The 12,225-nt window shown below is 49.7% G+C and overlaps 1 protein-coding gene across 1 annotated transcript in view; it reads right to left on the reverse strand.

Moving 5' to 3' along the window:
* The window catches only part of SHB (SH2 domain containing adaptor protein B), a 135,078-nt gene that overhangs the window by 81,007 nt on the left and 41,846 nt on the right, over positions 1-12,225 (reverse strand). Inside the window, exon 2 of the mRNA XM_047098953.1 lies at positions 4,159-4,279. Coding sequence (XP_046954909.1) covers positions 4,159-4,279 — 121 coding nt within the window. The remainder of the gene's footprint in view (positions 1-4,158; positions 4,280-12,225) is intronic.

Below are 12,225 nucleotides of genomic sequence, written 5' to 3' on the forward strand. Positions count from 1 at the left end.
GGGTGGCACTGACAAAGGAAGCTGCCAGATCCTTTCCTATTCAGAGCTGGTCTCCGGTACTCACTTCACGGGCCTGGTCTTAGGTGTCTAATGATGATGCAATGCACAGTGAATCATGACATCTCGGAACTCACGGTTGACACAGACTTCAGGGGTGGCTTGAGCCAACCACCCATCTGTTACTTGACTATCTTTATGTCATCTCTCAATGTGGGCTGTTTTGCCTCTGCCTGGATACCTCTAGGGATGGGCAACACATTGCCTCACAGGACAGCTTCATATTTAATTGGTAAGTTCAAAAACATCTCAAAAGGATTATGACTTTTTTTGAGCCCGTTTCTCTACCTATAAAAAGGAAAGCTTGAACTGGGTCACGAGCTTCCCCACTGGGTTCCACAGAGCCCTTGGGTTTTCAGTGGCTACCTCTGAAGCTGCTTTTGGGATGAGAGAGGCAATGGGGGCAGAGAGCAAAGCCCAGGCAATTCATGGGCATTTGGGTTGTGAGGTTCTGTGGAGAGCTTCACCTCCATCTTGAACCAAAACCTAATTCCTGTGGGTGATACAAAGGGGAATCTATGGAGAGGGAAACTGAGGCAGACAGAGGGAAGAGGTGAGAGGAGCCCCTGAGGAAGCAGGTGCACTTCTCCTCACCCTCTTTTGCAACCACAGCCTGTGGGGCTGGGCTGAGTTCTCTGTTCACAATAGCACACCTCCCCAAAGCCTCCCCCATCCACCTGCTGCATGGAGTCAAGGAGGCAAGAACAAAACCCCATCAGCTAATCACAGGCTGTGTGAGCCACCTGGGGTAGGAGGGGGGTTCTGAAAATCAAGCTGCAGCACCCCAGGGCTGCACAGGCCCTGGACAAAACGTCCTGCACAGTGGCTGAAATAGGGCCTTAACAGTCAGCCTCACAACTCACTATCTGGCTACTTACTTAACCTCTCTGTGCCTCAGTTTCTGCATCAGTAAAATGGGCAGCTACACTTTAAAGGGTGATGGTGAGGGGAGCCTGGATGGCTCAATAGATTAAGTGTCCGACTTTGGCTCAGGTCATGATCTCACTGTTTGTGGGTTTAAGCCCCGTGTTGGGCTCTGAGCTGACAGCTTGGAGCCTAGAGCCTGCTTTAGATTCTGTCTTTCTGTCTCTCTCCCTCCCTAACTTGTGCGCGCTTGCTCTCTCTCTCTCTCTCTCAAAAATAAGTAAGTAAACATTAAAGAAAGAAAGAAAGAAAGAAAGAAAGAAAGTAAGTAAGTGATGGTGAGTATCCAACAAGAATTCACATCAAATGCTGTAAACAAGTACAAGAGCCTAGCAGCTACCTCCACAAATAGGTAAAAACAGAGGCACAAAATGTGTTGCCAAAGCTCAAACAGCCAGTTTGCAAACCAAACAGCTAGAAGTATGACCAACTGCCTGCTCTAAGACTACTGCTTTGCACGGGGAAACTGAGGCCCAAGGTCATTCAGGTGGCAAGTGGCCATCTCAGATCTGCTTGATTCCACCTGGGTTCCTTCTGCAGTAGTACAGAGAGGTATGCCATCTCAGGCAGAGAGGGGATGCTCTTCCCAACAGGGTTATTCCTATCTACCAAAGACGCTTGCCCTGTTCCTAGAAGTTGCATGCACACGTAAATGTTATAGCATGCACCCCATGATCCACTGCCCCCCTCTCCCCTGACGAGCTGCTTCCTAGAACATTTACACAGCACTGGCTCACCCCAGCCCCCTCTCCCTGCCATCAGTCAGAGCGATGACGTTACACACAAAGAATTCTGAGTCAAAGGGAGCTGCAGTAAGGTCGTTACAGCTAGAAAACGTCCTGTTTAATCACCTATTTCCTTAGAAACCGAAAATGTGGGTAAATTTGGGCATAGCCTGTAAGCTAGGAAGAGAGTGCAGAGCAGCAAACACAAGGATGACTCTTTGGAGACAGAATGCATAAGATCTTAACAGATCTCTAATTAAATCAAACCGCCCTGCCTTGGACCTGGCTGCCGTGGGTGTGTCTTATTAAAAAGCCAAAGTCCCACAGAACAGTTCTGTCCAGCTAAGCAGCTACTTGACACTGAGGTCCACGGATGCACCAAGGAGGAACCAGCTCCATTCCAAAGACAGCCGTGTCCACAATGTCTGGATTCCCAGATGTGCCCTTCCACCCCAGTCCCATGTTCTGCAGATGCAGGTCTGAGCCCCTCACTTGTACCTGTGTGACCCCAGGGAAGCGATTTGTCCTGTTTCCCTCATGTGTAAAGTGAGACACTACTTCCTTTTGCAGGGACATGGTGAGGCTTAAAAGTATATATGTCAAAGGGCCCAGTACAGAGCCTGGAGCTTGGCGGGGGTTCCAGCCTCAGATGGCTCCCGCCATTTCCTTGTGTCCCGGATACGCCAGCATCAAGCACAAACATACACTTCCTCCAGGACTCCACCCCACAGACTGCCCTGCCAAGCACAGGCCACACTTGCCATTCTGCCACCAACTTACTATGTATCTTCAGGCAAGTATCTCTCCCTCTGTAGCCTCAGTTTTCCCATCTATAAAATGAGGCTGTTGGGTTCAAGTGGCCTTGAATATCCCTTGCTGCCTGACATCTGAATGTGGCAGAGGGTCCCAAAGTCACTCCTGTAACCACCACTCCTTTAACCCTGGGCTGACATGCCCCCGGTGCTCCCACAGAGCTGACAGTTCACCAAACCCGGTGGAGATGATGGCATGTAGCAGCGGGAGTGGGTATCACTACAGTCCTGAGGTGAACAAGATTCCACCAGCAGACCTGTTTCCCTAAGTCGCTGGAGGAGAGCAGGCTACCCCTCCGCCAGGTGCCAGCCCCAGCTCTCTGCCTCTTGCTGCCCACAGAGGCCACTCTCCCAGGAGAGATCAGGAGAGAGCAGGAGGCCCTACAGAAGTCTGGTCTAATCACTCCCTGCCTCAGCCTTTTGCAAAGTGGCTAAGCGTTCTGGAGGCCACACTGGTGGCCAGAGAATCAGTACCCAGGAACGGGAGAGCATGAGGCAGAGTCTTAGAGGCAGGGTCTGGATTTGTACCCGTATTTTTCAGCAATTGTTGCATGCGGTCTCCTCAACCCTATGAGCTACACTCGGCATGGGCGCAGCATACACTAAGTGCTCAATGTTGCTTCCTTTCCCTTTCTTCTTCTAATTTGAGAGGAATCAAGAGAATGTACCCAAAGACATGAACACCGAGCAAACCATAAGAGTGCCACTTTAGAAAGTGGCATCTGTAACCCAAATCCCAAGACACACAGGGCACCAATTTACTAGGCCTCAAAAGTCAAAGCGGCTCCCAACCTGCTTCTGGCCATGCTCCTGCACTCTAGTCTCATGTGGTACCCCTGTTCATGTTCCTGCCCGGTGTGGGGTCACAGGGGGCCAATCCATAGGACTATTCTTTTGTCTCTGGACCATCCTCCTGAGCCAGGAGGACCCACGTGTGTGGTTTCTCCCTACTGCCTGCTCATGCCAAGAGTCTGAGATGGCAGACACCTCATAACCATTCACTCCTTAAAGATGCCCTAAGCAGGGTACTGCACACATAGCCACTTTCTTCTGGGTCCCACATGACTATTTGGACAAGGTTTTGTCATCTGGGGCCAACAGGAAAACAGCCACAGTGGGGAAAGTCTCTGTATTTTCTATAAACCTGCCATGTAGACCAGAGGACTTAATGCTGCTTCCAGCTACATGCCAAAGATTTCCTGGTATGGGGCCAGGGATAATTTTGTCCTCAACGATCGAACACCACCCCCCCCCCCTTCTTCTACTAGGTACTGAAAGTAAGATGACCCAGCATGATTCTTTGATTGCCCTGGCTGCTAGGAAGCTCCAGGCTAAGTTTTCGATCTCAAAAGCTGTATTTTTCTTCAGCAGAAATTCCTTTTGTATTTTTTTAGTTCTTACCTTGGGTAACTGTTACTTGGTGCCCTGTACTTTTTCTGGACTTTCAGTGTGCCCTGCCAGGTTCTTCCTGATGTAGGTGAGACATGAACTGGTGAACTGTAGTGAAGATTCAACACAGCACTATCCTCCAACCACCGTGGTGCAAGTGCAAACCTTCCCCTGCTGAGGCTGGCTGGGCACCTGCCAGGAGCGGCCCCTCTGCCTCCCTGCTGAGTCCCTGTGCCAGCAGCTCTGCTTACCTGTCATGATCCTCTGGGCCTCGTAGGGCTCCATGTAGCCAGCACTCTCTCCCTTTCCTGCTTTGTTCTTGAGATCATTCTTGGCATCGAAGGGATCAGAATAGTCATCAGCAATGGTCACCTGCAGGGAGCAAGATGGCAGGAGTGTGTGAATCCACCTCTGGCTTTCTGCTTCACTTCTGTTCACAACCAGGCTTTGTTCCAACAAACATAAATGGAGCCTGTCTCATACCAGCAAGGAGGGGGAGGTGGAGACAGGAAAGAGCTGGTGCCTGCCCTTAGGGAGCTCCAATTCTCGTACCCCTAACAAAGAGACCCACACTGGCAGTGCTCCTTACAAGGGAGGGGCCTCTGAGCAGGCAGCCTGGCTGTTCCGGGCACAGCCATGAGAACAGAAGGGCATCTGGGTAGGGAAGCACAAAGGCAAGGACCTGGAGGGCGTCTTTGGGGAATGTGAGTTGCTCAATTTAATGGAATGGAAATGGAGGAAAGTTGGAAATGAGATAGCAAAGCCTAGAGATGCTGACATGCTCCTGGTGCTGGCTGAGGCCTAGAAGAGCCTGCCTAGAGATAATTATGTTCAGCGTTCCATCTTCCCCCAATCTGGAACACAAGCATGCCTTGGGTAATCAGACAACAATTTGGTGAGATCAACACACTGCAAACATGACCGTGGCCCCAGGCAGACCCAAAGAAAATACAAAAGCAGCTCAGGGACCCATAGACTGCCATGGTCAGAAAGGGGCTCGGAAGCAATAAACTGGAAGACTCTTCTGTAACAGATGGGGAAACTGAGGTCCAGAGAGGGAAGGGGCTTGACTAAGACCCTCAGCCATATCCTCTGCCTCTCAGGGCTGTTCTCTCGGCCTCCTCACTTGTCAGCATTTCAGAAAACAGCCAAGTTCCACCGAATACAGAGTCACCTCGGGGTAGGCAGCGGGGGCAGGGAGGGGAGTCCTAGGAGCACGTGAGAATCTGGGATGTGAACACTTTGGAGACAAAGTTCCACATTTTCCCCGGAGAAGAGTAAAAATTCTTGGGCTAAGAGTAAACATGGCAGTTTCTCCTCCCATTTCTGACTTTCTAAGCTTCATAAAGGGGCACACTTACTAGTGGGGAAACCCACTCCCTGTCACAGCACCCTAGCCCCACAGCAAAGTTGCTGTGACCTCCGTGGAGTTCTTTGCCCCTTTGGTCACATCTGGCAAAGGGCAAGTACTCAGCCTCCCAGCCAGGGCCACCCAGCTGCCTCTCTGGAGAGGGGATAGGTTAGCATTTCTCTCAACCCTTGGGGTTACATGAATTGTTATTTAAATTGTGGGTTTAATTAGAAACCACAGGAGCCTCTTCTCTCTCCCAGCTCCTGGAATGTAAAGCATTTGAGGGGCCTATAAACCCAGGGGAAGGGAAAATCCCCCTTTGTCTGCCTGGTAAATGGCAGCTTGTGGCAGCAGCCCTGGCAGAGGGAGCAAGTGACCTTCAGCTGCCAGGAATGTGATGCCCGCGGAGGGACAGCGTGCAGCAGCCCTGTCACTGGCATGCGGCCGGTGGGGGCGGGGGGGAGCTGATGGGAGGCATGGCACATAGCAGTCACTGCTCCCAGTCAAGCTTATCAGGGAATGACCCAGGGCGGGAGCGCCCGAAATCTGAGTATGTGTGACCCCACTGCCACTGCTCTGCCACTGCTTCATTGTGGCTGTGGGACAGGCTTAGAGTCCCAGCGGGGACACTTCCAGATGCTGACATTGTAATCGTGGCCTTTCTTGAGACTCACTGAGCTCAAATGACACCAGGCAGGGGGAAAATGGGGATGGGGGGGAGCGCTGGGTCTGGCAATGTCTTTCACTTGATATTTCTACTCTACCATTTGCAGAATACATTAGGGAGAAAATTATACACGTGAACCACTGTCAAATAGAACAGCTCAGAGGCTGATCTGGTGTAGGGTTTTGTGTCTCAGAGTTCAAGCGACTAGAAGTCCAAATGGAGAAAACCATGAGCCTGATGTGGATGACATCTATTCCACACAGCCTTACCATCTCTTTTCAACATGAACATCCTCCATCTATTTCAGGAAGGGAGCAAATATTTCCCCAAGAAAACCAAATTATTTTGGGGGGATTAGCTGAGGAAGGGGGAAGACAGGGGAGGGAGTGGGCTGCCGTCTCCGTAATCTGGAAATCAACATTCCAGCTCCTTTCGGAAGTGCTCTGTAATTTGCAAACAGGGAAGGCTTGCAGGATATAAACCAAATCTTTGTTCGCCCTGGGACAGGAGCTCTGGGAGGCCTTCAGTTCAGCAGACACTATCTGTATTTTCTAATTAAAACGAGATCTGAGCTCAGGTTGTCAAGGGGCCCCCAGCTGCCTGCCCTGCTTACTTCCGTTTCAATAAGAATTTACAAATCCTAAAACCAGGAAAAGCCCCTGGTCTCTGCTGACATATGGTTCCAGTTATACCTGCTGACAGTTGAAAATCCTTCCATTAGAAAAAAAAAAAAAAAGTTTAGAATTGTTAGTTTAAGAAGCAAATCGGAAGGTTCCTAAAATGTATATTTAATCAATTTGCTTTCCAACTTCAAAGTGAGGTTGGTGGAGGGGAGGGAATCTGAGGTTTGAGCAACCTGAAACTTGGCAAACACTTAACTGAGCTGTCTGACCTTTTGCAAAATCATGTCCTGGTTTTTGGAGTAAAAGTTTAACCAGGTGCTGGGAGAGTTGAGCAGGCAGTTAACCAGAGTGCCCGAGCAACTTGCCACAGGCCCTGGGCCACAAGCACTGAGCAGTGTAACTGCTGTCCCAATTGCCCAGCTCGCACTGCAAGTCAGGAGGGCTGGCAGGGGGCTTGAGTGAACGTTGCTGATTTTCTGAGTTAAAAGAAAGGGAAGCAGTTTCCCCAGATGTGGGTTTGGATTCCTACTGGGGCTGACACTGCTTTGCTTTAAAATGTCCTTGAATCTAATAGAACAATTCAACCCAAAGGGAGCCAGTCGGGACTTCTCTGCAGGTCAGGCTACCTGCACTTGTGAGAACTTTTCCTTGATTTCCATCTTGGATTGGTGAAGACCTGACTGGCATTGGGCATTGGACCCCTTCACGGGCCTGCTCATGGTCCCACAGGCACAGAGCTTAGAGGGGGCCAGCCTACTGGTCTCACAACTCCACTATGCAGCTGAGCAGCAGCAGAAAGGTGGGCTGTTGGAGCCTGTCCAACCAGCGGGTCACAATCGCCTTCTTGGCCTCCTAGGATGGGTGCACTGGTCCATCTCCGAAAAAGGAAGAGGGTTATGGCTAAACCCTAGGCAAGGCTTTTCTTGCTTTCAAACAAAACTAGAGACCTCAGGTCAGCCCAGTGCTCCAGAGGACTTTCACAGGCTTATAAAGCAGTGGGTTCATGGGGGTCCTTGAGAGACCTGCTTTAAATTCTCATTTTGTAATAGCCCACTGCAACCCAGAGGGTTTCAGAATTCCACCATGCTTGCTGCCTTTCTGAATAGGCTCTGTGAGCTGGCTGCAGACTGCAGTCGGCTCCACATGCCTCTTTTCTGGTTTGCACACACTGCTATGTGAAACTGGTCCCTCCCTTCCAGTAGTCTGAGGCCTGGGTGTTTTTATCTTGGGAATTTTGCTTTGTGATAGGAAGTAGTCTTCCTGTTCACGCCCAAAGGGAAGCACTAGAGGAAGATGGGTGTTGCCACTTGACCACACTTGGCCACATGCTTTTCTGAGACAGCCACACCTGTGGGGAGAGCCGGGTCCTCTTCCCATGCTCTCAACGGAAAGGTAAATTGGCAAAGCCTCTTTGATGGGACAGCTATTGGCAAAGCCCATGAAAATCCAAAAATGCACATGGATTGACCCAGCAATTTCATTTCTTGATATTTATTCCCAAATGTGCACAAGGAGCCAGGTAAGGATGCTCACGGGAGCACATAATAATGAGAAACTGTAAGCGCCTGCTATACCCATCAATAGGGGAATTGCTAAATAAACCGTGCTAGTTCCATACTATGAAATATTATAGAGCAGGTTTAAAAAAAAAAAAAAAAGCAGTTGCTCTATATGCACTAACATAGTTCTCTACAGCATAGCTTTGAATGGAAAGAAAGCAGGTTGTAGAATAATAAAATACAACATGATACCTACTTATGAAAAATGAAACAGAAAGCTCTATTAATGTAAAGAAAAGACCTAGGGAGAAATAAACTTTTTTTAAAAAGAGATTTTATATATTTTTTAAGTAATCTCTACACCCAACATGGAGCGTGAACTCACAATCCTGAGATCAAGAGTCACATGCTCTATGGACTGAGCCAGTTGGGCATCTCTAGGGAGATATAAACTTTAAACAGATATCTCCTCTGGGGCAGCGAAGGCCTGAGATTGAGTGGTTAGAGGAAATCAAAGGAGATTTGCCTGTAATGTTAATGTATTTTTCAAATAAGGAAAACTTATTAATGTGTTACATGCAAAATTAAACTTCTTAAAAAAGCACTCTTTTCATAGGCTATTTTTGGTACAGTAGATAAACTGTTTCCCAAACTTGCCTGGAGATAGGAATGGCCTGGAATGCTTGTTAAAAAAACAGATCCCTAGCCCCAATAATCTGTATATTTAATAAGTAACCCAGGTGATTCTTACCAGGAAAGTTTGAGAAGCTTTAAGCTACAGCCAGCCCCCTCCCCCACCAATCTAAAGCTAAACCTCCAGATATTACTCCGGAATTTCACTTTCCCCAGGTATTTCTCAGCCCTGTTCATTAAACTGAAGTAAGAAGTCAATGTTAAACTCAGCTCTCTCTTGCTTTCTTCCCTGGGGATTAAGTAGAGTAAGAGATGACCCAACATGCCTTGGTCCATCTCCAGAATCTAAGACGTAGAGGTAATGGCATTCCCTGTGTAATTCTGAGGGCTGGCCCCAGATGAAGCAACACAGCCTGGGCAGGGGGGAGAGGGTTACCAGGCAAGACCCTGCCCTGCCCCGCCCCATGAGGGGAGACTGGGCCATGAGGATGCGCAAGGTTCTCTGTCCTGGAGCATAGACCCGTTTAGGCTATGTCAACATGGCTCTCAGCAAACTCTGCAGGGAGATCACACAGCCCCAGGAAAGGTGACAGGACTGTGGACAGTAGCCACTGCTGAAATGCGTGAGGCATCCCTGCTTTTTAAAAAAAAAAAAAAAAAAAAAAAAGGCGTGATAAGAGAGGCAGAAAAGCACCACCTTCTGGGAATGGGTGACCCACGCTGTCCCTTCTGCTCCATGGGCACCTCCTCTGAGCCATGTGGTCACTTCCACGAGCTCTGCTGCCTATGGGAACTGGTGGCATTGGGCTGCCCCAGCTCAACCACTTGTTGGATGAGGCAAGAGAATTCTCCCTCATTCTGTGCTGCTTTTCTTTCCCTGGGAAGTGAGGGGGCAGCACCCCATGAGGTCCTGGGTCCTTTCCAGGCCCATGACTTCTACCCCAGAGCAAATTGCATCTGAACACACCTGGGAATGTTCTACATGGTCCCAGTCGGACCGTTTCCTCACCAGTTTGCCATTAAAACTATACAAGTTTTCTTAACAGTTTGTGGGTCACAGACCTCTTTGGAAATGTGACAGCTGAAGATGTGGCTCCCTCCAGTTTATATATGTCTGCAAAGCCGCAGGGCTCACGTCAGAAAGGTCAAGAGTACCATGTTAAGACCAAGTCCCTGTGCATTGAGCCACTTTAAAGAACAGCTAAGATGGGACATACTCTCTGTGCCTTATATAGGCAGTGGGTGCAGACTCTATCATAATTCAACACACATCATTCACCTGCTGAAAATACAGTGTGATGTGTGACTGGCCTCCCATTCATTTGGAGGTGGGGAGTGGGGGGCACAGGAAAGGACAGCATGAGTCCACTTATCTTGGCTTACAGCCACACAGCACCCAAGGCAACCTGGCTCCTTCTCTCACTGTGGAGGTCAGGAGGGATCCCTGAAGGTGACCAAACAGCATGCAGGGCATGAGGTGGCAGCAGCAGCCAGAAGGCTCCCTGCCTCTGTCCCCCAGTAGGGGACTGGGCAGACCGGAGTCCTGGTCCTCCTTTGAGATCCACCATGACACAAACCCTGGCAGGCATGATGTCCCCATGATGGAGGCTCTGTTGCCATGCCAACTAAGAGATGACATTAAAGAAACTGAAATGTTGGGGTGTGGAGATGGCTTCAAATGACCAGCAGGCTGTCTAAGAAAAAGACAGTGGACAAATGTTCTGCACATACCCAGAAACTATATAGAAGCAAGCTCGGGGAGTCAAAAAGGACATCTAATGGCCATAAAGGGGCATGCTGCCTGGAAACCAGAGTTCCTACCATTTCAGTGTCCAAACAGAGGTGCCAAGGTGGGTGTCTGCTTTGGGTAGAGCTCAGCTCACCGGCTATCACCTGTCTGTGCTCTGTTTTCTTAGCACAGATTCAGCCGCCCTGCAGCAGAAGTTCAGCTTCCAGAACCGCCTAGATGGGTGGCTGTTTGCAGAACCCCCACTGTGACCAAGGTAGGCGATATTTCCAAAGCTCAAAGCTGACCAGCAGCAGCTGCCTGGGGCCGTGAAAATACACAGAAAATGGCACCGCAGAAAGGAAGGACATCACCAAGCAGGGACGGCCCTGCAGAGTAACTCTGGACAGCCTGCTTTATCTCTGAGTTTCATCAATTCACCTGTGGAACTGAACAAGAAGATGGCTTGGCTTCTCAGCTTCACATGAATGTTATGAGGAGAAAACACTGAGATGATTTGGGGACGCGTCAGCGGTTTACAAAGAAAAGGCGATGGTGGCAACTTCTGGGGGCCCAGGATGGAGCTAAATGCTGGGCAGAGTCTCTGCTCACAAGCGGTGGAGATTTAGTGAAGAAGACAAAACAGAGACCTAAGAAGAACCCATCAAGGCTCCAGTGGTGACAGAGAAAACTAGCTGCAATTAGGCATGACAATAGCTGTCAGAGTTCTCAACCACAAAAAGAAAAATGTTTGGGGCGCCTGGGTGGCGCAGTCGGTTAAACGTCCGACTTCAGCCAGGTCACGATCTCGCGGTCCGTGAGTTCGAGCCCCGCGTCAGGCTCTGGGCTGATGGCTCAGAGCCTGGAGCCTGTTTCTGATTCTGTGTCTCCCTCTCTCTCTGCCCCTCCCCCGTTCATGCTCTGTCTCTCTCTGTCCCAAAAATAAATAAACGTTGAAAAAAAAAAAAAAAAAAGAAAAATGTTTGTGCACAATCCTTTTTTTCCTTTTATGCTTTGGGTAAGATGTACCTCCTACTCGGGGGCACTTGGCTAAGAAGAAGAGAACCTCGTGGGACCCCCGGGGCCACCCCACCTGTGTGCTGGGAGGCAGCAGCGTGCTCCTGGTCTCTAGACTGCGTCCAGGGCTCCGAGCGGTCCAGAGAACCAGGCTGGGACACACATGGGGCTGCGGAGATGCCCCAAGTGGAGATCCAAGCAAGCACCCCCTTGCTCATTTCTCCCGGTCCCTGGCTTTAACCATCATAGACAACTCTCCTTACAGGTGAACCAATAAATCATTTCTGACATGGCAAGGAAATTAATCTGGGGAAGATTAATTAGCTACATTCTCGTATTCAGCAGCAACTCCTGGAAATCAGATGGAGGGGAGCACTTTTTCACACTGACCTAGGACTGGTTCCCTTTCTTTCCTCTGAGGTCTGATTCAGCCATACAGAATTCAGAATTCTGCCTAAAGTTCTAAGCCCCTCTTTTCATGCTTGGAGGTCAAGTGCTTCCAGTGGCCGGGAGTTCATGACTTCATAATTCAGTCACGTGGGCAATCTTCCTCTGGCAGGCGCCACCCATTGCTTTGTGCAGACCTTGGGGGCTCTATTGCACACGCTTCTTTACAGACCAGCCAGTTATCTTGCCCCGAATGTCAGGAGGCCAGGGGTGTTTCAAGTGGTCTCCACTCGTCTTTCCAGTCCTGCCCCTCCCACGGCCACAGCTGCTTGCCTAGACACCTGCAGGCTCCAACTTGTTAGGAAAAACGCATTTCAAATTACAGCCTCTGTCAGCTCCTCTCAGGCCCTGCTTG

The sequence above is a fragment of the Lynx rufus genome, unplaced genomic scaffold, assembly GCF_022079265.1.
Source record: "Lynx rufus isolate CCGP_SWC_20201006 ecotype Redwood Valley unplaced genomic scaffold, mLynRuf1.p SCAF_10, whole genome shotgun sequence".
Classification (NCBI taxonomy): Eukaryota; Metazoa; Chordata; class Mammalia; order Carnivora; family Felidae; genus Lynx; species Lynx rufus.